The 24,947-nt window shown below is 45.1% G+C and overlaps 1 protein-coding gene across 21 annotated transcripts in view; it reads left to right on the forward strand.

Annotated features, from left to right (window-relative positions):
• PTK2 (protein tyrosine kinase 2) overlaps nt 1–24,947 on the forward strand; it is a 170,760-nt gene that overhangs the window by 14,290 nt on the left and 131,523 nt on the right. For 16 of the 21 annotated variants that reach the window (XM_040261728.1, XM_040261719.1, XM_040261714.1 and 13 more), the window contains exons 3-4: nt 9,777–9,916; nt 14,800–15,115. The exons of 2 other annotated variants lie outside the window; for them this stretch is intronic. In XM_040261728.1, coding sequence (XP_040117662.1) covers nt 15,019–15,115 — 97 coding nt within the window. In that variant the 5' untranslated portion in view covers nt 9,777–9,916; nt 14,800–15,018. The remainder of the gene's footprint in view (nt 1–9,776; nt 9,917–14,799; nt 15,116–24,947) is intronic. 3 more of the 21 variants (XM_040261725.1, XM_040261730.1, XM_040261735.1) reach the window with 1 other exon arrangement.

Consider the following 24,947-nt stretch of genomic DNA (forward strand, 5'->3'; position numbering starts at 1 on the left):
GACTCTCAGGAGTCTTCTCCAACACCACAGTTCAAAAGCATCAATTCTTGAGTGCTCAGCTTTCTTTATAGTCCAACTCTCACATCCATACATGACTACTGTAAAAACCATAGCTTTGACTAGACGGATCTTTTCTGGCAAAGTAATGTCTCTGCTTGTTAATGTGCTGTCTAGGTTGGTCATAACTTTTCTTCCAAGGAGCAAGAGTCTTTTAATTTCATGGCTGTAGTCACCATCTGTAGTGATTTTGGAGCCCCCCAAAATAAAGTCTGTCATTATTTCCATTGTTTCCCCATCTGTTTGCCATGAAGTGATGGGACCGGATGCCATGATCTTCGTTTTTTGAAGGTTGAGTTTTAAGTCAACTTTTTCACTCTCCTCTTTCACTTTCATTAAGAGGCTCTTTAGTTCCTTTTTGCTTTCTGCCATAAGGGTGATGTCATCTGCATATCTGAGGTTACTGATATTTCTCCCGGCAATCTTGACTCCAGCTTGAGCTTCATTCAGCCCAGCGTTTCTCATGATGTACTCTTCATATAAGTTACATAAGCAGGGTGACATTTACAGCATTTGTGTGCTCCTAACTACTGACTTTACTATCCACAGAATCTCAGGCATCCTAGCTACTGACTTTACTATCCACAGAATCTCAGGCAGTTTCCGTTTTGACAGAGGGAAGCCTGTTCTTTCTTTTGGTTTAATTTCCATTTTGTTTTGTTATTGTACTGATATAGGATATTTGGTGTATTCTGCATTGAGTTTCATGCAAAATAGCTTTTCTCGTCTGGGTTACCACACGCTGTGTTGTTTGTCTTGAACATAACCGTTAATCCCAGCTTCGTCAAGCAGAGGTCATTTTCTTCCAGCCACTTGCCCATCGTCGGCGATGTGTTAGTGTAACGAGCAGTGAGTGTAGCTGGGGCATGGTGAGTGAGCCTGAGAAGGGAGATGCCTGAGATCATCAGTCCGCAGACTGCCCAGCACCTGCGTGACCCCAGCCCTGTGCTCTGCACTGCTGAAGGAGAGGTTTTCCCCCAGTCTTGCAGATGATTGGTTGAAAATTTGGAATCATTTTTGGCTCTTCTTGTAGTTTTTTATGTACATTTTAGTAACAATGTCTCCCTTAAAAAAATATCTTTGTTAGTTTATGAAATTGAGATTAGTAACAGCGTAAATACTGATCTTTCATTACGTAAGCCTTTATGAAGTGACGCATCATAAAATGAAGTGTGTGCCTACTACGTAGTTTCTACCTGCTAGTGACAGTGGTTTTGAAATGGAAAAGCTTGGTAGAATAGTGGTGTTTGGGTGTATGTATGACATTTTCTCATAACCCCTGTATCACATTAGACATATCCCGGAACAAGAGGTGAATGTTACTTTCAGGCACAAAGATCATACTCATTCTTCAGATTTAAATGGGAAAGATTTGGGTGTCCTCAAGAGGTAGTTTTCTCCTGGACCTGCAGCATTGATGCAGGCTGCCGGTTGCGTTTATGTGGAAACTCTTGATCCTAAATTGATCCTCTTTTGGTAGCTGAGGACAAGTGAGACTTGGTCAGTCTTAGAGCTGCATTTTCACTGTTCAAAGCTGAACTTCACTGCCTTGTATGTCAGTAACGGGTATTTAACATATTTGAGAAAACGGATCACATATGTGCTTAATTTTGTCATAATTTATAAAAGATTTAAAAAATCACTAAGAATGTGCTTGTTCTCTTGAGTGTGACTTTTAATCTTTAGAGTAAATCTTTAGTTTGGGCTTCCCTTGTGGCTCAGCTGGTAAAGAATCCTCCTGCAATGCGGGAGACCTGGATTCAATCCCTGGGTTGGGAAGACCCCTGGAGAAGGGAACGGCTACCCACTCCAGTTTTCTGGGCTGGAGAATTCCATGGACTGTATAGTCCATGGGTCGCAAGGAGTTGGACATGACTGAGCGACTTTGACTTGACCTGACTTAGGTGCGAAGTTCAGCATAAACTTGCACTCATCAGGTACTGAGGAGTTTTCTGTGTGACGCATACTTCTAGATGACTGAAGAAAATGTATCTGCCTTTTTCTTTGCTTCCAAAACTCCCGGTTCCCCAGACCTTACTTTTATTCAGGTAAGAAGATGGGAAAGGGGGCAAGGTGTAGCTTTTCTTGCAGGATATTCTGATTGTGAAAGTGGTGTCAGTTCTTAAGTTGATTTTATCTGGAAGAGGGTAGAAGGCATGGTGTTTGCGTGGCACTTGTGCAGTGATCAAGATGGTGGTGCCACTCCAGGGCACGCTGCGGCTGCTGTCGGGAGCTTTCCCAGATGGCAGAGCAGGGTGGTTTCCTTAGCTGTGCAACAGACTCCAAGGGTGCCGTCTTTTTGCAGTGCCTGACTCTGTAAAGGAGACAAAAATGGGTTTACTGTGGATTGTGATAAATGTACAGAGAGGAGATCGTGTACAGAAAGGAGACTTGAGTTTCTTAGACAACTGTGAGAATGAGGTGGAGATTGACTGAGTTTTGTGGATGTTGGAATGAGATTGTTCTGAGTATAGTTTTCAGCAGAAGAAAGAATTTCAGTCAGCAACTGTATGTAGAGATCATATTGTAGCAAGTATAGGTGGTAACTTCGAGGTCACATGGAAAGAGCTGTAAATGCCCTGGAAATCTTGGGATTCGGAATGTGTAATTACATTTTACGGGAAACCCTGCGAGTGGTGATGCTGTTATTTTTGTATTCTTTTTTGTTCTTGTTAGATGAATTCATACGTCTATTTTTTACTTAAAGATAATATTTGATTTCCATTTAAGGCTTGGGAAATATACATTAGGAAATTCCTGTACTCCGAGTTCTTAGGTGGTAATTCAAGGATCCCAGTGAGAGGACTGTGCTTTAAACCACCTGTAATCATATCCAGACTGTGTATGTAGAGCAAAAAATAAATGCATGTTCTCTCATAAATTCTTTAAATGCATTTTATACAGACATATTTATTTCATAACTTTTTTTTTTAAAGCAAAATCAGATCTGGAGTTACTTAAAGGCACAACTCGGAGAAGGCAATGGTACCCCACTCCAGTACTCTTGCCTGGAAAATCCCAAGGACGGAGGAGCCTGGTGGGCTGCAGTCCATGGGGTTGCTAAGAGTCGGATACAACTGAGCGTCTTCACTTTCACTTTTCACTTTCATGTATTGGAGAAGGAAATGGCAACCCACTCCAGTGTTCTTGCCTGGAGAATCCCAGGGATGGGGGTGGGGGGCCCCTCATGGGCTGCCATCTATGGGGTCGCACAGAGTCGGACACTACTGAAGCGACTTAGCAGCAGCAAAGGCACAACTGAAGTAATTAAAATTTCCCCAGGAAATAACTATAAAAGTATGCAGTAATGATTATAAAAAGAAAATTTAAAGTATTTTTGCAGATTCTTGGCCCTTCTTCTCCCAGTCACATAATGGGAAGCAAAATAGATTTTTTTTAAATGTGTAAATTTGGTGTATATATTTTAAGTAACTGTTGTATTATAGGAGACCCATGTTCCTGTGTTTTATAATTAGGTCTCATTTTTTCCCCTACAGTCAGAATTTAAATGTTTTCAGTTGTTCTTGTTAGATACGTTTTCATCTGTTTCTGATGTTTAGCTTTCTGCTTTCGAGTGAACCACTTAATTATTAGTTAAAGATGAGTGCACAGGGCATATCCCCAAAGAAGAATAAGCTGTAGAATGGCTTTATTTAACTGAAGAAATTTCTTCTCTAAAAGACGATCTTTCTAGGAAGTTTTTTAAAAATGTTGTTTTCTAGGATATCTTATAATGGATTGAAGAACTGTAGGTAAAGGTAGAATGTTTAAATCATTTTTTAGATTTAAAACTTGCATGGGACTTAGGTTGAAAATTTATATAGTGTTTATTTAATATGCACGTTAAACACTTTGATGTTGGGCTTCTCTCACTGAACATAATATTTTCTGATTTCGTCCACATTGCAGCCTGCATCAGTACCCTTCCTTTCATTGCTGAATAACGTGCGGCAGGAAAGACGCTACATTGGCTTTTAGGTTGTTAGCTTGCCAAAGCCTCTCATGCTTCTCTGACCTCTGGCGGCAGTTTTCTGTGGATGCCGAGCCAGGGTTCTCAGCCTCCTTGTTGACAGGATTGGCAAATAAACACCAAAGTTCAAAGTACCTGCAGGAGACCCGCTCGGTTTTGTGGTCTTCGCCCTCTGAAGTCTTGGCCCCCCTTGTTCTCACTCCCCAGCATCTCTCTGATTGTTGTACTTTATGCACTTTTCTGGTTTTTCTAGGGGACATGCTGTTGCACCTCCTTTGGATTCAGACATCTCAAAAAGGGGGAAGGAGGAATCTTTGAATAAATGAGCTGTTACAGACTCTCCTCTCCTGTGAAGCCATTATGCTCTGCTCATGTGGCTTGTGAATTTGAGCGGTTGCTGCTCTTATTCCAGCTCTTAGGACCTAAATAAGAAGGGTTTCTGCTGTTTCTTAAGAGGTGCAAATAGCCTTAAGCAAGCATGGATTTTGCTTACCCATTTTTAGGGCTTGCCTCCTCCTTTTAAGGTCAGACATTAATGAATTCAGGAGTTTATTGGTTCAGTGTAAAAAATGCATCACAACTGTTTCCAGAAAATAGATACGCTTTTACAGTTTAGTTACTGTGATTCTCCTGTTTAAAAAGAAATATTGAATCCTTTTATCATTCTCAGAGAGAACTTTTAAAGTCGAATGACTGTACTTAACACGCCTTAGGCAGAAATGTTTCTAGTTTCACACAGCTCTAGGTGATTGCACTAGGTGTGGGGAGCCTTGGGGTTGTGGCGGATGGGCCAGTGCGGGGAAGTGGAGTGTGGGAATGGGAAGGTGTGGGCAGGACTCTGGCAAGGCATTTCTCAGGGACCCCAAGACACTCAGTTATCAAGATAAGTGATGTTTTAGCAGTATTTTTAGAAGTCAAGAATCAATGCAGAAGGTCCATGATGGATAGAACCAAACCTTTAATGAAGACACGGTCATTCTTACTCATTTTTCCTTTTGCCCCAGCACTGCTCCTTGTTCTCTCTTAACTTCTACTTACTTTGGGTTTAATTTGCTAATGCTTTTTCTCATTTAAGGTAAAAAATAACCCAGACAACTCATGTTTTCGCCCTTTAAATATAAGTGCTTAAAGTTAAAAATTTCCTCTGTATACTCTTTCAACTCCATCCTAAAGATTTTGATCTTCTGTTTTTAACTGTCAATCCCGTGCTGAATATTTTTTCAGTTTCTCTTTTGATGTGTTTGACTGTGTGTTATTTAGAAAAATAATGGGAACTTTACTAGATATCATTTCTTTAAAATAGTTATTTTTTGTGTTCATTTATTATTTTTATTACTTAAAATATATTTCTTGAAAATCCTTGCAGTTTAGAACTGGGAGTTACCTAATTCTCTATAGAACATGTTCCTTTTTTTAAAATTAATGAGTATTTTCCAGTATCAATGAAAAATTTTCAGCAAACACCGTTTTTTTTTTAACACATGTATGTAGTCACTCATCTTAATGTTCCAGGCTTTATTTGCTCATTCTCCTTCTTGTCAGCATGGAGGCAGTTCCCAGTTTTTTCAGTGTTTCAGATAAACCTCTGAATCGTTTAAGCCTCAAACAGTACAGGAAGTTTACTGGGGGTTTCCTCGACCAGTCTGCCGGGAGCGTGGTTATTGGGAGTTGTGTGTTTGTTCTCTGTGAGCTCTCAGCTTCCTGGAGACCTGGGCTCTGTGCTTATTAAGTCACTGTGCCAGGCCAGAAGATGCAAAGTAATACCCTGATGATGTCAAAGTGCTTTATGTTACGATATTTAATTCTTCTAACAGCTGTGAATGGTAGATGTCATTTTAAAGTTCATTTAACTGATGAGAAAACCAAGTCAAAGAGAAGTTAAAAAAGAAAAAAAGTGCCCCAGGTCACATATCTACTGTGTGGCAAGGTCAGTATTCAAGGAATATTTCAAACAAACTGAATGGACAGCTTGGGGCTTTCAGGCTTAAGGAGATGGAGAGGTGACTGTCTTGGCTTTGGAGTCACGTGTGGCCTTACTTTTACAAAGTGTCATCGGATCCTATGTCCTGTACCTCTGTAAGCCTATTTCCTTTTTCTTGAAAATGGCGATACTAGTGATGATCTCAGGTTTTCTTCAGGGGTTAATTTCTGTGAGCCACATAAAGCCCTTTGTCCAGTGCTGGGCCAATGTCAGCAGTGCTGGGCCGGTATCTAGCCTAGTCCAGGATAGGCTGTTGTCTCTCTTTTTCCTTCCTCTTGCACTGCAGGCTCGTTCTGATGTCTCCAGGCTTTCCCTCTTGTCCATACAGGTAGACATAGTTGTGTCATATTTGCAGATTTGTTGTGAAACATGAGATGCGTTCTTTTCAAGTGGTTTTAGCATTTTTTTATTGGGATAGGCAAAAAATACAGAACGTAAAGTTTGCCGTCTTGGCTGTTTTTAAGTGTGCGGTGGTGTAAGTGTATGAACATCGTTATGAAACAGATCTCTCGGCTTATCTTGCAAATCTGAAGCTCTGTGCCCCTTTTCCCCTCTTCCCCGCTTCCTGGGAGTCTCTGTTCTACTTTCTGTTCCTATGAGCTTGACTACTTTAGATGCCTTGAGTAAGTGGAGTCATACAGTACACATACAGTACCTGTGCTTATTTCACCGGTCACAGGATTTCCTTCCTTTCAAAGGCTGAATAATGTTCTGCGGTAATGTACACTGTGTTTCTGCATTCAGCCATTGATGAACACTTGGGTTGTGTCCTGCTTGTTGACTGTTGTGGATACTTGCTGTGAACAGAGGTGTGCGGATCTCTTCAAGACCCTGCCTTCAGTTCTTTTGGATGTAGGGTTCCTCAGGTGGAACTGCTTGATCGTGTGGCAGTTCTAGTTTTGACTCCTTTGAAGAACCTCCGCTCTTTTCTGTAGCAGTTTCACATTTACGTTCCCACTGATGGTATGCAAGAGTTTCTGTCTCTCCACATCTCTGCCAACACTTGTTATTTTCATATGTTTTAGAAAAATAGTAATAATCATCCTGATAAGGGTGGCGTTGGTTTTAATAACTTTAAAAAAATTGAAGTATGGTTGATTTATAATGTGCCAATCTCTACTGTACAGAGAAGTGACTCAGTTATACACATACATACATTCTTTTTTTAGTATTCTCTTCCATTTTGGCTTTCATAGGATATTGAAGATAGTTCTGTGCGCTGTACAGTAGGACCTTGTTTATCATTCTGAATGTAACAGTCTGCATCTACCAACCCAGACTCCCAGCGGTTCCTCCCCTCTCCCCTTCCTCCCTGGCAACCACAAGTCTGTTCCCTGTGAGTCTTTTCTTTAATAGTAGGTTCATTTGTGCCATATGTTAGATTCCACATAGAAGTGATATCATATGGTGTTTGTCTTTCTCTTTCTGACTTCACTTAGTATGGTAATCTCTAGTTGCATCCATGTTGCTGCAAATGGCATTGTTTCTTTCCTTTTTTATGGCTGAGTTTAAGAACTTTTTAATGATAAAAAATTCTAGGTAGAATTGAAAAAGTGACTCTATATGCTTCTGGCTGAGTTGGAATAGCATTTGTTGATACCAGTGTGTCAAGACGAGAGGCATGGAGGAGGGAGATGGACAAACGAAGCCAGCCGCTGTGCAGCTGTGTTTGGACAGAGAGAAGCCTCATTGGTGCCTCTTACTCAGAGTATGACTAGAGGAAGGACTGGATCCATGCTGGGTGCTTCTGTTGGATTACACTGTAGAAACGCCTTCTTTTTCCAGGCCACTGTGAGGGATAATTTGAAATGTAGGTGGTTGATGTGTCCCTCCTTATAGCTCAGGAATGTAGGTTGTAGAAGAGGCTCATTTACCAGCAGGGGTCCCCCTGGCCCCAGTGCCCCTTTTAGCTACAGCCGTCTGCTTACAACCTGCAGCCGCACGGCCTGGTTTTTAACCAGATGCCAGAGGTTCTCTTGGACTCTTTCCGCTTCAGTTACTTAATTCGGGGAGCCAGTGCTTTGATACTGTCACTGTTTGCTAAATAAGGTGAGTGGTCAAACTATGGATAAATTGGATTTGTAGGGTAAAAAATATATGGTGATGAAATGATCAGGTAAGTTGGGTATGTATATGCCTGTTCAATAAAAGTTTCAAAGTTGGACAGTTTCAACATATTAATTAACTACTTGATTGCCTTTGATTATTTGTGTCTTTTTGGTCAATATACACAAAAATTGCCCTCTACTTCATGTTAAATACATTTAGGTTGAAACTTCCGGTTCGGTGAATGTCTTCTCTCACCCTGTGTTACTGTGTCTCTGCTGCCCATTGTATTTTGAAAAACTATAGCAGCATCTTCTCACACATTTCAGGGTCCTTTTTTCCCTCATAAACTTTCAACTGATTCTTAACCTGGAATTTAGTGCTGATCTTTTATGTGGCAAAATAAATAAGAAATGGCTATGAACTAGTGTTTCTGGCTGGAGAAGGAAATGGCAACCCACTCCAGTGTTCTTGCCTGGAGAATCTCAGGGATGGGGGAGCCTGGTGGGCTGCCATCTATGGGGTCGCACAGAGTCGGACACGACTGAAGCGACTTAGCAGCAGCAGTAGCAGCAGAGTCTCTGGGAATCCGCTAGTTCAGAATCATTTAGATTAATAATAGGTTCAGGGCTTTCTGCCTTTTTAGAAGACATTTCCCTCTGCTTCATCTCTTGAGTGTGGATTCACCCATTAGGATGGACAGGTGGCTCCTGGTGGTTTGGATGCGTCTCTCAGGTACCAGTTGCAGGCTCAGCATCTTGTCTGAGTGTGTTCTGGGCAGGATTGCTGACAGCAGGGACCACTGTGGGGTACTGTGTTGGGGAGAGAGTGGCCTGTCTGTCTCGTGTTCTGCCCTCAGGCACATTTCTTCTCTTCCTCTTTGTCCCTTTGGTCCTCACCGTGACCCAGTAGTCATCCTCCAGAGGCCAGGTGGGGCCTGCCTCCCACCCCTCTTTGGATAGCTTTGCAGCCTCTACAGGTAGCATCCCTGGGGTGGTGATTGAAGGGTGTGGTCTGGCTGGTGCTATCCCAGCTCCTCCCAGCTAGCTTGATGGTAGGTATGCTACTTCAGTTCTGTGCTCCTCAGTTTGTTCATGTGTCAGTTGTGGATTTTAACAGCATCTACATCATTGGTTGTGTGAATTGAGAAAATAGGTGTAAGGCACTTAGCCAGTTGGGCTTCCCAGACAGCACAGTGGTAATGAATCCACCTGCCAGTACAGGAGATGCCAGAGAAGCGAGTTCAGTCCCTGGGTCAGGAAGGTCCCCTGGAGAAGGAAATGACAACCCACTCCAGTATTCTTATCTGGAAAATTCCACGGACAGAGGAGCCTGGTGGACTACAGTCCATGAGATCACAAAAAGCTGGACAAGACTGAGCAACCGAGCATGCACACACACTGAGCAGATCGGTAAGGAGCACAGACTGTGGGCCTAGCTGGCCGAGATTGATTTCCAGCTCTGCTCCTAGAAGCCCTGTGACCTGGAACAAGTTATCTCTCTGTGCTCCAGTTTCTTCATCTGTGCAGTGGAGGTGATAGAGTCTGCCTCGTGGGAGTGGTTTTTAATAACTAAATAAGTCAGTATTTTAAAAGTACTTGGCACTGGGCTTGGCTTGGCATCATCATTATCATATTTTCCTTATTAGTGTTGCTGTTGTGCTGTTCTGTGACTAACATTTTCACGGTTCAGTAAGTGATAGTTGTTGTCCTTGTTTTCCAGGTGAGCAGACTGAGGTTCAGGATGGTGAAATGATTCTTTCTTCGTCCCACGGGTAGAACTGGGGCTCCTTTGCATCTTCCAGTTGCAAGTCAGTGCCTTCCTCGACTTCCCCAGAGCTCCTCCAGAGTAACGGAAGGGAGGTATGGTAATTGTCATGAAACTTGGCTGGGAAAACAAGTAATACCAGTACCATCACCTTTTGGAGTATGTTGTGTTTTGAGACCTATTGTCTGTTTGTCTTCAGAAGGTAATTATATCCATTGTTAAGACTAAGTTTCTTTAGTTCTTACCAAGTCATAATTTTCATTGATATTAAAACTTTCATAAAATATTTTTTCTGTGTTTGTGATGGAGACATTGAGTCACAGTGACATTGAACAGATAATTCTCTGACAGGCACCCAACTGACAGAAGTTGGGTATATTGTACCTATCAGTTGCTAATGGACGTACTATATTGTAAAAGTGTTGATTTTATTTAAATCTGTAACTTTTGATTAATGAGGCATAAAGAAAGGCAAGAGAAGATAAATTTTGAATTGTGTATATAATGTGAAGTACATTATATGTTTTTATAAATTCTTCTTGTTGGTTGACATAAAACCATTTACTAGTGCTTTACTCTTCTAAGAAGTACTGCCGAGGAGTTTTGGTCTAACTTAAGGCAAACTGTGGAAACCGTGAGAACTGTATGAGAACTTGAACATCCGGGTTGTATCTTTGTGAGCTGCTGTTATTATGTTTGTAAGCAGTTTGTTTCTTAATAGTTCTTTCCCAGTGACTTTCTTTTCTTTCTTTAAAGATTCTTTATTTCTTAACAAAAAAATTTTTTTTTAAATCTTTTTTTTGGCTGCACCATGGGACATGTGGAATCTTGGTTTCCTGAGCAGGATTGGACAATAACGTCCCCCCCTCCCCCCACATCGAAAGAGCAGAGTCTTAACCACTGGGCCATCAGGGAAGTCCCCCCTGGTGACTTTCTTATTTCAGGCCAGGTTTCTGTAGGGAAGCCAGAGTGGGCACACCTACACGGTATGTGAAGTGTTCTTTTGCTCACTAACTTTGTTCATAACATTCTTTGCTAGCCTTCCAGTGGTTTTCTCTAATCTTACACACTAGTATCATTTGGTTCTATTTAACATCTGCAGTGGAAGTTCTGTTCGGAGTATCAGAATACTTCAGTTGTGTGGTTTATTTTTTATGTCAGATGGGGAAGGGCATTTCCATATGGTTTTCCTAAAATTCATATCAGTTTTTCTTTTTCCATTCTTATTGGGAGGAAAAGCAAGGTTTGCAACAAGTATGATGCACGTATTCATTCTGTGGGTGTTTTTCAAACTCCTTTGCTGGATCTTGGAGGTGAAGCAGTGCCCAGGACCAAGGCTGGCCATGCTGTCACGGAGCTTAGTGTCGGGCTCTCACACCTAGAACCTAGACTGCCCTCTGCCATCTCCTCCTTACCTACGGGGTGAGAAGGAGGTGTGGAGTGCGGCCTATACATTGTATTGACTGTATTAGCAGTGAGGCCCTGGGGACAGTGCACAGACTCAGTGGTGTCCTTCCCGCTGTGGAGCGCGTTGTGGTGGGGACGCTGGGCAGGGAACAAAGGGCAGGAATAAGTCATGGGGGGCTGTGTGCTTTGGGGGAGATGGAACTGGGATTAGAGTATGGCTGTGGACTTCTAGACGAGGTGAGTGGAGTGAGTAACATTTGAGCCTTGTGGTTATCTGAGACAGGAGTGTCCCACCTAGAGGGACAGGCCATGTAAAGGCCTTGCGGTCGTGCATGCCTGGTGTGGGCTCAAGGCAGAGTGGAGGTCAGTGTGGTTGGAGCTGAGAAGACCCCGGGGCTGGGCTTGGTGAGGACCCCAGGTGTGGGTGGGAGGGCAGCCTTTAGGGCCTTGCAGACCATGCTCAGTGTGTAGGTTACCTGCTTAGGGATCTAGAGAACTTTTGTTGAGTTTTAGCAAAGGAGTGAAATGGTGTGCTTGCTTGATTTGAAAGGAAGGGTCAGTTGCAGCTGCTGGGTTGAGAGTGGAGTATGGATTGGAGATGGGGGAGTGGGGTTGGCCTGTGGCTTTAACCCATGTGCAGGACAGCAGCAGACATAGGGCAGTGGGCAGGGAGAGGTCACGGCCCAGGTATAGTTTCAAGGCAAGGATAATGGGTTTTGCTGATGGATTGCTTTGATCCTCAGAGACAGAGAGAGGAGTCAGGGTGACTAAGGCTTGGGGCCTGAGCAAATAGTAATCTTTCTTGTAAATTTTAATTAAGAGTTTACTTGTTAAGTGGACTTAACTAGTTGTTCTTAGCTTGACAGATACTACAAAGAAGTTGTTTTAAATATCAAAGAACTTTCTATATTAACATGTAGAATTTCATAAATCAGAGCTTAAAGGGATTGCTTACTTTTTACACTTCTGTTGCCATTAACTGTAGGCCTTTCCTGTTATTTTCAAGATGTCACTGGATTGGGAATTTAAAAGCAGGAATTGTTTTAATGTTTAGCAAAAAGAAAACAGGAGTAGAGATATCACCAACCTGGCTGGGACTCGTCCTTTTTCAGCTCTTCGACCTGAGGCAGGTCCACCTGGAACCTCAGGATCCTCTTCTGTAGACACGGGGGAAGAAATGCTTTGTTGGGATTGTGTTTCCTGTGAGAGCAGCTGGCACAGGGCTGACTCGCAGGTGCTGCCCTGCTATTCCCAGAGCACCTGCATCCTTCTCTGCTCTCACACCCGTGGCTTTTTCTTTTTCTTTTCAGTAGCCCTGAGGCTGCTGAGAGCTTCCCTTGTAGCTCAATTGGTAAAGAATCTGCCTGCAAGATAGGAGACCCTGGTTCAATTCCTGGCTTTGGAAAACTCCTGGAGGAAGAAATGGCAACCCATTCCATTATACTTGCCTGGAGAATGCCATGGACAGAGGAGCCTGGCAGGCTATAAGTCCATGGGGTTACAGAGTTGGACCCAACTTAGCGACTGACTCACCACCACCAGAGGCCCTGAACTTCCTTGTAGCTGCTGCTTTGTCAGGCCGCCTCTGGTCCTCCTGTCCTGGAGAAGTTTTGCTTCTCTGTATCTTTCCAGCTTTTTGACCTTGCACACCAGAAGGTGACATTTGGATACTGAAATAAAGTATCAGTTAACTTGGTTGGAGGGAGAGAAAGCTGCTGCTGGCTGGTTACCTCATCTGGACCCTAGGCTCCCCGCTCACACCCGCTCTCACTGGGTGCCGTGTCCGCCTGCACTGCACTCCCTCCCCCCCATGCGCTCTGGCCCACCCGCTGCTCTGGACAGCTGCCACCTCGCCTTCTGGGCTGTGGGTGGAGACCCTGTTCAGGACGGCGGGTGGGCTTATTGACCATGCCTCTGCCTGGTTGAAAGGCCCTGTCTTTACTCATTTTTTGAAGTGGTGGTGGCACTGTTTTTGCTTCGATGTGAAAATTAGATCTAATCAATATATGCTGTGTGGAATACAGTTGGTGACAAGGAAAGGTAGCTTTGAGTTGTTTTTTACATTTTTGAGAATCTTACATTCCAACAGAGACTCCCAGTTTGCTCGGGCCATTTGTAGTCTGTTGGTTGATGGTTCAGATTAAGCCCTGAGCCCTGCTTGTGGGGCTGAACCGGACGCCCAGATACCTGGGATGTGCCTCGATGCACCCGTGGCGGCAGTGGGCCTTTCTGTCCTCGGCTTGCCTCAGTAGCGGGGCAGGCTGGGCTGGTTTTCAGGACAAACACCGGATCTGTCTGCCTCTTTCTTCTGCTCTCTTTCTGGCTAGCTTGCCTGTGTTTTCTGGAGCCCCCTTTCTTCCCACTGTTGCCTGAGTTCAGAGTTTTCTGTGATAAATGATAGTTTTCACTGTGGCGTAGGGGCAGTCACTTGAGTTAGGCCTGCAGTTAGGAGCCTGAAGGTAAAGCCTGGGGACAGAGCAGCATCTTGAGCTGTTGAAGCTTAACACTCGGCCCTGAGGCATCCCTGGACACAGCCTTTGTTCAGTATCCACTCTCCACCCCCCAGAAGTTAGTGAAGTCATAAGATCCTGTTCACAGTTAAGTAGAGTACTTGTCTTTTTATTAGCGTGTGGGGTGTTCTACTAACAAAATTACCCATATATTAGGAGGGCTAAACTGTGCTCACGCAAGGTTCTAGGAGCCTAGTTAGTTATTATCTTCCTGCTAAGATAATATTATCTCACTGCTCAGATACTGAGTGTGGATTGTGTTCAAATAGCTGAATTTTTTAGATGACCTTGATTATCTCTCAGTTTGAATGAAGAAAGTAAGTAGCTTTGCATTTTTAAAGAAAGTTGCTCTTACAGATTATTAGACTGTTTTTCTCTCCTGCTTGTTCAGTATGAATTTATCATTATATTTTAAAGCTAAAAAAAAATGCATCTTGGATCCCTCAATATTCCATTAAACTAATTTTGAAAGTATCTGGCAACCTCACATTCTTGTTTTTATATATTTTCTAGATAGTTTTTATAAATTTACAAACTTACTTTTCAAGTATCAATCTGAAGAAATTCCTTAACCTCAAATATATTTGGGTTCCTATGGACATAGTTTTTACAGACTTGTTTTTAGTGTTGATCAGAATTTTATTTTCAAAATAATTCTAATTTCGTTAAGGTAATTATTTTTAACTGTAAGGTCAGAATTAGGTTGGTAAAATGCCAGAAGCACGACTTTGAAAACAAAAATGGTTTGCACAGGCGCCTACAGACCTGATCTGGGTCAGACTGGATTTGCAGCTCACCCAGTTTTAGAATCGCCTGTCAGTTCTGTAAACAGAAGTCAGCCAGATGAATTGAACAGAAGGGTGAGATTAGCATATTAATAAGGCGCAGGCTCCCGGCGGCCCGGGGCTCCTCCCTCTGTCCCTCCTTCTCTGTCCCCTCCTCCCCGCCCTCTCGCCCTCCTTCCCTGAATGAATCTAGGAACAGAGATCCTTGGGGTCACGTTACTTGCTGGTTTCTTTCTGTTCAGGAGCTTAATCCGGCCAGGACGGTCTGTGTTTCAGATTGCGGAAGCTTGAGAAGATTCTGTAACTGAGAGGCATTCTTCAAGCTGCTGGAAAATATTACAGAAGGAACACCTCCCAAATTTTGCCTCAAGCTCTGAAAAAAGGAGCACAGAGGGGAAGCTTAGTCTTGAATGTGGATCGAAGCAAGTCCAGTGGGAGTGATGACCGGGGACTTGGTGCGTGGACTCCTGGCGTGGTCTTTCTAGGACTGAGCTTATGTTGTTGGAAGTGGTGGGCCAAGGGGCCCTGGAACCCCAGGCGCTGTCTATGGAGAAGAGCGGCTGTAGTCCGTTTCCAGTGTGTTGGGCTAAAGGTATAAATACTTAAAAATCTGTTCAGTTTAAGTTTTATTGAGATACATGCTTTTGCACTAAAAAGGTGGATTAGAGTTTGTCAGGACTTATTTCAAATAGATTTACAGTTAAATTTAAGGAAAGATGGAAAATATTTGGTATGGGTTTGCAACTATTGCATAAAACCATTTAGAGAGTATTTCAAATAGTAAATAAAATTGTTTTTATGAAAATGCATTTAAGTGAGTAAAATATTTTTTTCTATAGCCTGTCCTATGTCTCTTAAAGTTTCACGTTTTGAGTTTTAGTCAAGATGTCCTCATTCATTCTGCCATGTGGAAGTTTTTCAAGGATAAAGAGACTGATTTTTAGTTTAAACAGGACTATAGGAAAAGAAATAACATAGATTTTACTATTTCAAAAGTTGGTTTCCTTTACTCACTGTAAAGATTGTATATTTATTTGGAAACCCCTTGTTATTGCAAGGTGGGCTTGTCTCTCAGGATCGGCAGGGCTGTGAATAAGTAACTTTCCCCTGTAATGTGGTTAGAGGCTTCAGTTATATAAAAATAAAAACACAAAATGTAGCATTTCATTGTAACACGTGTTTGAGGAACACGTTTAGAAGTTGAGAATGCATATAATTCACATATGAATAAGACCAAAATGGGTAGGCTGCTTTACTTTAGTAGTGAATATTTTATTATTGGGAAAAAAAAATCTAAATATCTTACTAGAAGTATGAACTTTGGAAGAGATTATAGTGTTTTTGCTTGTCCCAAAGCAGTCGATTGCAGGCAGTTATTTTTCCATTATGTTTGCTGACTGCAGAGTAAATAAATAGAGACATTTTTATTGGAATATCATTCTGATAGAGGTGGGCTGTGGGCATGAGAAAAGAGCTCACCTATACACAAGAGGGAAAAGGTAGAGAGGGTGTTGAGGTCAGGTCTGTCTGCCTGTAGGGCTGGAACAGGTGTCTTCTCAGGTGGACCATTGCAGAGCAGGTTCTAACAGCGCGGGGGGTGGGGTGGGTGGGGGGTTGTGCCCTGTCCACTCCTGGGACCGAGTCCAGGGCCCCATGGGTGTCAGTGCGAAGGCACGGTCTCAGGACAGGCCCCTCTGCCTTCTCTGCTTACTCTCTCACCCTTAGGTGTTCATCCCAATTATTTTTTGTTGTGTGATACAGACAGCAGTGTTCCTATCCAGGAATTGGCTGAATTGGTTATTTTCAAGTGTAAAATCACTTCTTTTAGATAGAGACAGACCTCAAACCCAGAGACTGTGTATCTAAAGCTCGGTCTGCAGTTGGATGTCCTGAAGCTCACACTGGCTCTCATCGGTCACACTAACTTCATAGAACAGCCATGGCCAGATGTAAGAAGATGTGTAAAATCCTTACTAGAACAGGCTAAAAGTAATAGGACGCATATTTGTGTACTTTGAACTGAAACCTTTATCCTTAAAAGAGTCTGGAGTCTTTTCTATAATAACATTATCGTACTGATGAACTTAATGTTAGGGAACCTGCCTTAGATTGCACCCGAGGAAGCGTGTATTTTAACGTGTTTTAACATATTTGAGAAGACGTCGTTATAAATTGTGTTCAACTATGTCATAATTTCCTAGGCTTGAAGACAGTTTAAATTCAGACTATTGAAGGAAGTGTAAATGTTTACAGTGCTGTGTAATTGGCTGCAAGGCTAAGTGCAGAAAGTCCTCCTTGGAAAGTTCTTTGATTATATCAGTGTGTGCATTGTTTGTTTTGTTCTTTTGAGAGACTAGGAAGGATTGAGAGGTGTCAGATTTGGTTGTCGGGAACAAATGTGCTCTTGATTCCTTCCCCCCGCTACCCCCTGTCTTTCAGTGGTAGATTGAAATTGAGTATACTATTAATAGTTCCTTTGTGTGATTCTGGATCCTGTGGTTTAAATCATGTTTTTTCTGTATCAGTATTTTAAACATCATCCTTCCATCTGTCCATCTCTGAGTATAACCTCTCTTCTCTTCTGTGTCTCAGAGTCCAGGGGTCAGCTGTCTCTTGATATCTACATGTTTTTCATAAGCGTCTGATACCGGCCACAGAGGAACTTCTTATTTGTTGCCACTGAAATCAGTTCCTCCCCAAATCCTCTGTCTAATAAACGTGTCAAAGCTCCATCCACTCAGTTCATCATGCCACCAGACCCAGGGTGCCTCTCTGATTTTTTCCTCCATGTATAAGGGATCCATCTTTTTATCCTGACGGTTCCTCACCTTCTCCTACTCTGGGCTGTGGAAGTTGCTTCCTGTGTCCTCACATGTTCATCCTTCACATACCTGCTGGAGGGATTTTGTAGAAACATAAATTTGATGTTATTATTAAAACTGTCTGGTGGCTTCTCTCTAGAATGAGGTGAAGCTGCAGCCCCTTCACCTGGCCTGCAGGGCGCCTCGTCTGGCTCTGCCCTCGTCTCCAGCTCTGGGCCGTTGGCCTCCCGTCCCTGTTGACTGTTGAGCACCCAGGACACCCAGAGTTTCCTCTCAGGCCTTCTGCACCTGCCGTTGGCTCCTTGTTCCCTCCTCTGCCCAGCCAGCTCCAGCCTACCCTTAGGTCTCCGCTAAACCAGCTTCTCTCTGATGCTCCCTCCTGAGTCTTTGCTTCTGTCTTGTGTTTACTGTTATTGATCATAGTGTATTACACTTGTTTGATCTCTTTGCTGGATGGTAAACTTAAAGTCAGGGGTTGTGTCAAGTTTCTTTCTGCTTGACAAGTAATTGGTATAAATAAATGTTACCTAATGAATGAGCAAATTCTATGTAGAGTTGGCCAATCCACTTGCCTTAAAATTTGCTCAACAAAAGCAGTGAATTGTCTCTGCGTTTCCTCTTGTAGCAGCACACGTGCTGCATTCTAGTTCTCTCAACAGATGGGTCCGGGTCGGTTCCCAGGGTCTGATGGCTGTGCTGGGAATTACCTCCTGGTCCTCTGCCATGCCTGTGGGACCACAGCCATGTGGTCTGACAGCTTGAGGAGCTAATGGACTTGTGGGGGAGACAGGTTAAAAGTATATTTTTATATAAGTGTATGAACCATTTTATAGTTACAGTGTAGCTATCTAGATATCTGCATGTTTACAATCAAAGAAATCAGATGCTTTCCAGAGGACACCTGAGTTTCTGAGTGCCCAGCACAGGGAGCGGTGCCTCCATGTAGCGGCCCCCAGGGCACACTGACCTCAGTGGGTCCCGTCCCCCCTGCGCCTGCATGAGGCCCTGCCCGCCTCCCCTCCGCCCTCTCTCCCCTCCCCAGCTCCTGCAGGCCCCAGCCTCTCAGCTCTCTGTGCACTTAGCTTTCTGAGAGGCCCCTGTTGGGCTGGCCTTGTTGGCCTCTTGCGGTGTTGCCGCTCCTGCTGGAACTTTCCTTCTTCACCGTGAAGCCTTCAGGCCTCTGCTCCGTGTGTGGCCCTCGGTCTCTCGCTGGCCCCAGGGCTGGGCCCTGCCCTCACCCGTGTGGCTGGTGGCTCACACAGCCCTACCTAGTTGCTTGCCTCTGTTGCCTGGTCCTTGCAGCCAGGCTCGGGTCTCGTTACTTTTTGATCCTCCATGGTGGGACGTATTAACAGCACTCAGCAGTTGTTTGCTGAGTGAAAAAGAAACCTGAATTGGTAGAGTCTGGGGCATCTTCGATTCCGGCTGAGAGGGTGGGAGGGTCCTCCGTGCTGTAGGGATCTGCACGCAGAGGCACTGAGAATTACGTGGGCGTGTTCTGGAGAGCCTGGGCTTCTCCACTGATGGTAGTTTGAGTTGTGCAAGGCCACTGGAGGGGGTGAGGAGGGAAGCCTTGCCCTGCACCCTGTTTCTCTGAGGGCTCTCCTTGCTAATTCTCTGCCCACTTCTGAAGACCGGCTCTCCGCGGCTGGGCCTCGGGCCTTGTCGCGCCCTCCCCGGGCACCGTCTTCCTCTTACCCGACCCCACAGGAGGCACACGTCCTCTACCTCTGCCCCTTGCCGTCTTCCTGCCTCGGGCGCCATCCGCCAGTTCCTTGAACTCCTCCTTAGGTGTGGATGCGAGTCCCCTTCCCAGGACACCTCTCCGGTCACAGTTCCCTCTGTGAAGGAAGCCCCAGCCACCCGGCTCCGATTCCCTGCGTGTCTCCCTGGTGCTGGTCCCTTTCCTCACTTCGCAGGGACTTCACTGTGTAAATGTTGGTGCAGTTGTTTGTGTCCCCCGCAGGGAGCAGGTGTGTCTGGTGTGTGGGTTTATGGTAAACCAGGAACATGACAGTAACAGGTTTCTGCTGCTGCAGGGAGGGAGGGGACGGTGAGGAGCAGGGGTGCGTTCTGTGTCCAGGATACTGATATGACCGGAGCACCGCCGTGAACCCTCTTCACTCCTGTTTAGAGTCCTGTCAGCGCTGGTTCCCTCACCCACAGGGCCAGTCCAGTGGGGATTCAGACCCTTCACTCATGCTCATTGTGTCTGGAGGAGGGGCCAGTTGTTCTTCCTGGGGTTTTCTCCACACGTGGCTCTAGAGCTCTAGCAGGACATGGGGTTTTTGCTTGGATAACAGCCTTCTCGGCAAGGTGGGAAAGTGTGTGCCCCGGTTTATCCGTTTAACACTCACCACCCCCAGCCCTGCCAGTTCTCTTGGTTTGGACAGTAAGGCATGAGTGTACCCCCTTGACCACCCTTGTGAAATGGGACCCTCCAGCCACTCCCCGCCTTTCCCTTTCGCTCTCCTCACCAGCATGTGCTCCCCTGTCCCCCCCCCCCCCCTCCCCGCGGTGAAATGCACACCTAGAGGGGAACCGGTCTGTCCTGCTCTTGGCCTCCTCACTCAGGAGGTCAGGAGCCTCCTGGGCAGGTGACTGAGGTCTGCGTGGCCAGAAGCCTTGAGAAGGGTGGTGCAGAGTTTTTGAAAAGTAAATAACTACTGAGTTCTTTATAGTGGCTTTATGGTTAGTGATACTGATTTTTTTAAAAAGTGTTTACAATTAATTTTTAAATTGTACTTGTTATAGTTGTCATTAGCCACACATGTGAGACACAGAGAGAGAGAGAGAGAGAGTGTGTGTGTGTGTCTGTCTGTCTGTCTCCTAACTAGGCTGAATGCTCTTGAGGTTAGGGTTAGGGCTTTTTAATCCATACTAGAAGCTGGCTCAGTAAATGTTTGTGCAGAACCCATTACTCTCAGGGAGGTGTGTCCCCTGCGTTTGCCCACAGGGGCCCGGCAGGAACAAGTGGCCGGGGCAGCTGGCTGTGAGAGAGCAGGCGGGAGCAGCAGCCCCCTGCGGCTGCCTCTTGGCAGATACACCGTGGGGGTGGCCACGAAGGAGGGCTGTGTGTTGCTGTGTCGCCAGGCAGCGCTGCGGCCTGCTAGTGACTGAGTTGTCAAGTGAAGGTGCAGACTCAGCACACCCTGGGCGGCAGGCCTTGCTGAGCAAAGGCTTGGCCTCTGCAGTTCCCTTGCCTGGCTGAGCCCTGTTCACTAGGCCTGTGGGCTTGGGCAAATTGCTTCTCTCTTCCCACATCCAGAAAGTGGGTAAAAGAAGGTTATTATGAGGATTAAATGATTTCATTTTTAAGTGCATAGAACAGTCTTGGCATAAATGCGGCATGAATAATCCTTGAAGTAAACCTCTGCGCCCTGGCCCTTGTCTCATGAGTGGCCTTTACAACAGCATGTTTCAAATCAAGACAGTCGAGATCAATCTCTGCATGTTAGGACAGTGGCTCTTCATTTGTGAACAGCAGGTCAGCTCTAGATGGGGAGTGCTCGCCTCATGCTGTTTTGATTTGCCCAGTGCTGCCGGCCACGCCACTCAACCCCCCGCCGGGAGAGAATGCACCAGCGGGAGTGTTTTCCCAAGGCAGGTTTACTCCTCTTCCTTAGGAGTACAGCTGGGAAATCCTGTTTGTGTTTTAGAAGGCTTCAGAGAACCCGCATCAAGATGTCCGAGGCGTGTGTGTCAGGCCCCCTTTCCCTAGCCTTCGAGCAGCTGTGGTGGCCCGCCCCTCATCCCGCTTCCAGAGGAAACGTCCAGAAGTCCCGGCTCCCCGCTCCCCTCCTGTAACTGGAGGCATGAAGTGCCTCCTTCATCTGGCTTGAGCACAGGCATTTGGACCCGAGTTGTTCCCAGTAACAAATACCAAGTGGAATTGATCTTTTCCTTCCTGCCAGCCCCTCCACCAACAGGTCTGCCCCTCTTGTGTTCCTTATCTCAGTGGAGTGCTATCACTTTACCACTTAGCTGGCCAAGCCAGAAAAATGGCTGCTGTCTCCTTCAGTCTTACAAATGCAGTTTGATCAATCCTGTCCTCTTGGATATTTTTATAGCTTTCAAATCTTTGGTCTCAGGCCATAGTCAGTCCTGTCTGGATTATAACAGAAGCCTTCAGATTGGTCCAAACAGAGTTAAATGCCTGCCCAGGTGCAAACCCCAACACTGGCCAGGCTCTGAACCTGCCTCTGCCACCGGGCCTTGTCCTGCTCCCCTGCTGATTGAGTCTGAAGCCATGCTGGCCTCGTGTTGGCCCCCAGGGCGCTCTCCTCACACCAGCCTCCTTGTCTTGTGTCAGGTTTAGGCTTTGATACCTGCTCTCAGGATCCCAGCTCGGAACTCACCTTGTGCAGGGACCCCGGCCATGTCCCGCGTCTGAGCTGGACCTTTCCTTTCCCTGGCCTCTCCTAGCTCTATGTGCTCAGTGCACTTGTCTGTGCTGGCCTTTCTCAGGAGGACCTCTCATCAGGGGGTTCCTGGAAGAGTGCATTACATGCAGGGTGGGGGAAGGCCGAGTTAGTAGGTGGAAAGCACATGACATACTAAATAAAATTATACGGTAGTTCAGCGGTTTTGATGCAGGTAACCTAGCTCACCGAACTTGCCTAGGGGTTGGCGTGGGGTCCACTTGTGCAGGGGCTTGCACACCCCCTGTGTGCTGTGCTGAGGCTCTGTGGCTCGCCCCTGGGCCGGCCGGGGTCTGGTGTGGAAGTGAGCGTGCACACTCGCAGCTGTGTGACTTGGGGCAGTTGCCTAACCTCAGTGCCTTAGTGACCACACGTGTAAGTGAGGTGACTGATGGGCGCCACCGCGTAGGGCTGCCGTGCGAAAGATACGAGTCAACTGTGTGACAGGGGCGAACGGGTCGTGGTAGTCCTGCTGTGTGAAGGACTCCTTGAGGGAATTTCTCCCTAAACAGGTGAAGCTTTTCGATGCTGTATGTGGTATATTAGACGTGAACTTAGAAGCGCTGAAGGAATAATTTAATGTAGGTTTTCTACGTTGATTTTGATCATCTGCTTTGATGAATTCTACTTTAATTAAAACATCGTTAAGTATTTTAATTATAAAATAATACAGAAAAATATTTTAACCATGTTTCTTTTATCTGGGAGATTTAGTTAGTGACGAAGTGTTTGAGAAAGTCTCTCGTGTTTAATGTGTTCAGTAGTAATTGGGATTCACCTGGCTCCAGGGAGACAGGGTCAGTGTTGGTGTTCCCAGGAGACCTGCGGGGGGTCGTGTCGTGTGGCCCAGGTTCACCCGGGCACCCATTCTGTCCAGCATTCCAGCCAGCCACATTGCCGTCCGTTCTTTTCATCCCAGTAGCTGCTTATTGAGTGCCACCAGCAACGCTGGGGAGCTGGCCCTCCTCCTCTCATGTGGCGCCACCATGGGCAGTCAACACCAGAGAAGTTGTGGCAGATGTGTGCCTGCGACAGGGCATGCAGCTCACAGGCTTTCTCCCTGACAGTCCCTGTGCAGGCCGAGGACCTGCTTTACACAGCATTCTTCCTGTCACTCGTGATCCATCGTGTGCACTCGGTGCTTGCCAGTGTTGCTGGGACGCAGTGGTGAAGAGCGGTGTATGCTGAGAGCAGTGGGCTGTGTCACTGAGCTTCAGGGTTTTAGGGGCAGAGAATGTTGTCAGGCCGGACTGATGGGCTCCTGCAGTGTACCTGACCTGAAAGAGTTTTCAGAGCTTCAGTCTCAGACGGTCACAACCCAGCCACTGAGTAGCTTTGTGTTCCTGGAATATGGTGACTTTTATTTTAGACTTTACACCTGCTAATGGAGCTAGCACTGTGCGCCTCTAACAGTTGTGGTGAAACTGAAATTAAATGAGACAGTGTGTGTTTATGCCTTGCATGTAGGGCCACTCAGTGAGTGGCAATTTTGATTATTTGTAATGAATGTTGGTACTGGCTAGACTGTTAGTCTTAGAGCTAGGTTTCACGTGTCAGTTTTAAGGAAAAATGAATTTTGCAGTCACGTGTAAAAATTTGTGCTTATTAGTGTCTTTGCATTTTTTGGCAGTAATGTCCCATATTTTTCAATAGAGTCTTAAAGACATCTGTCTTAAATATGCATACATGTGCATATGTATGGCCATATATCATAAATGCAGTTAAAAACTCTTTTCATAAAAGATGGTAAATGAGTATTTCATATTTGCAAACATCACACATTTTACTTGTATTTCAAAATAGCACATGCATGTGCCAGTAAGAGAGCGGCAGAGGCAGAAATGCAGATACTGAGAACAGTCGGCATTTATAAAATGTGTCCATGTGAATTGCTTCTGTGCTGGATTTGTAACTGTGGCTTGGGCAGTTAATTTTAACTAGTGTGCTTTGGCACTGCATCTTTCTTTTGGTCAGTTGTTGGATAAGAGTGTTCTGACAAACCTTTTTTGTTCTCATATTTGTAAATAAAGATGTGTAATTGAAGTTACAGCATCCATACAGTAAAGTACATAAATCTTACATAGCCTGGCCCAGGTTTTCTGCCCCCTTCCGAATCTGTGTTGGAAGGTTATCAACTCCCAGCAGCCTCCCTTCTGGCCCCTTGCAGTCGGTGCCCCTGGAAAGGAAACCTGAGTTGATTTCTGTCACCACGACAGGTCACAGTTAAAATATAAACAAATAGGTTATCATACTCTGAATGCTCTTAATTTTCCATCTGAAATACATTTATCTTATCAGCACACTATTAATTTGGGTTTTATAAAGAAGATATATGTTATATTTTGCCATTCTTGATTTCCTTAGGATTTTTTTTTTAAAGTCTCCAATATCTCTAACTAATTAGGGATCTTAGAAATTAAGTACACAGTATGGCAAAAACTTTTACTACCCGGTGGAAATAACTTTGTAGGACTCTAATCGAACATACATGAAGTTACAGAAAAAAATAGCGAACTCTAGGAATGCTGACTTTGCTTTTGAGCCAGACGTTCTGGATTTGCAGCCAACAGAACTTAGTAAAGGTAGGTGTCTTTTATGTCTTATTGACATAAGCGAAGAAAATAACTGTGACAGGAACAGAGGTCACTAAGGAAGTGACATGGCAGAAAGTTTGTGTTAGAGAAACTCAGGTGTTTCATGACATTGAAATTACAAAGAATAAAATGTAGAAGGAAAGTGACCCAGACTTGGGAAGGCATGTGGCATTTGCCCAGGCACTGAAAAGATGCTCACTCTGTATCTTTAACAGTGCAGAGAAGGAGGCCAGCATTGTCCACACAGCTTCTGGTTGTCATTTTGTGTCCCACACTTCCAGGTGAAGGAAGAAGCCCTGCTGCATATGTTAGCCAAACATACACTGTATCACTTGTCTGTTGCTGAAAACAAGACATCTGACGTGTAATGGCTTCAGGTGACGCGAGTTTTTTGTTCTGTTCAGGTCTGCAGTCTGGGCAGGGCCCAGCAGGGCCGGCTCGTCTCTTCTGTGTGGTGGTGTCTGTGGCAGCACAGCTGGGAGCCTGGGGGTCTTTCAGGGTGGCTCTGTCTCAGTTTTCCAGAGGTGATGCCACCCATCAGTGGGAAGCTCAGCTGGAGCTGTGGTTCTTGGAGCTCTGATCTTGGG

Source organism: Oryx dammah, unplaced genomic scaffold, assembly GCF_014754425.2.
Source record: "Oryx dammah isolate SB20612 unplaced genomic scaffold, SCBI_Odam_1.1 HiC_scaffold_19, whole genome shotgun sequence".
In the NCBI taxonomy this organism is placed as follows: Eukaryota; Metazoa; Chordata; class Mammalia; order Artiodactyla; family Bovidae; genus Oryx; species Oryx dammah.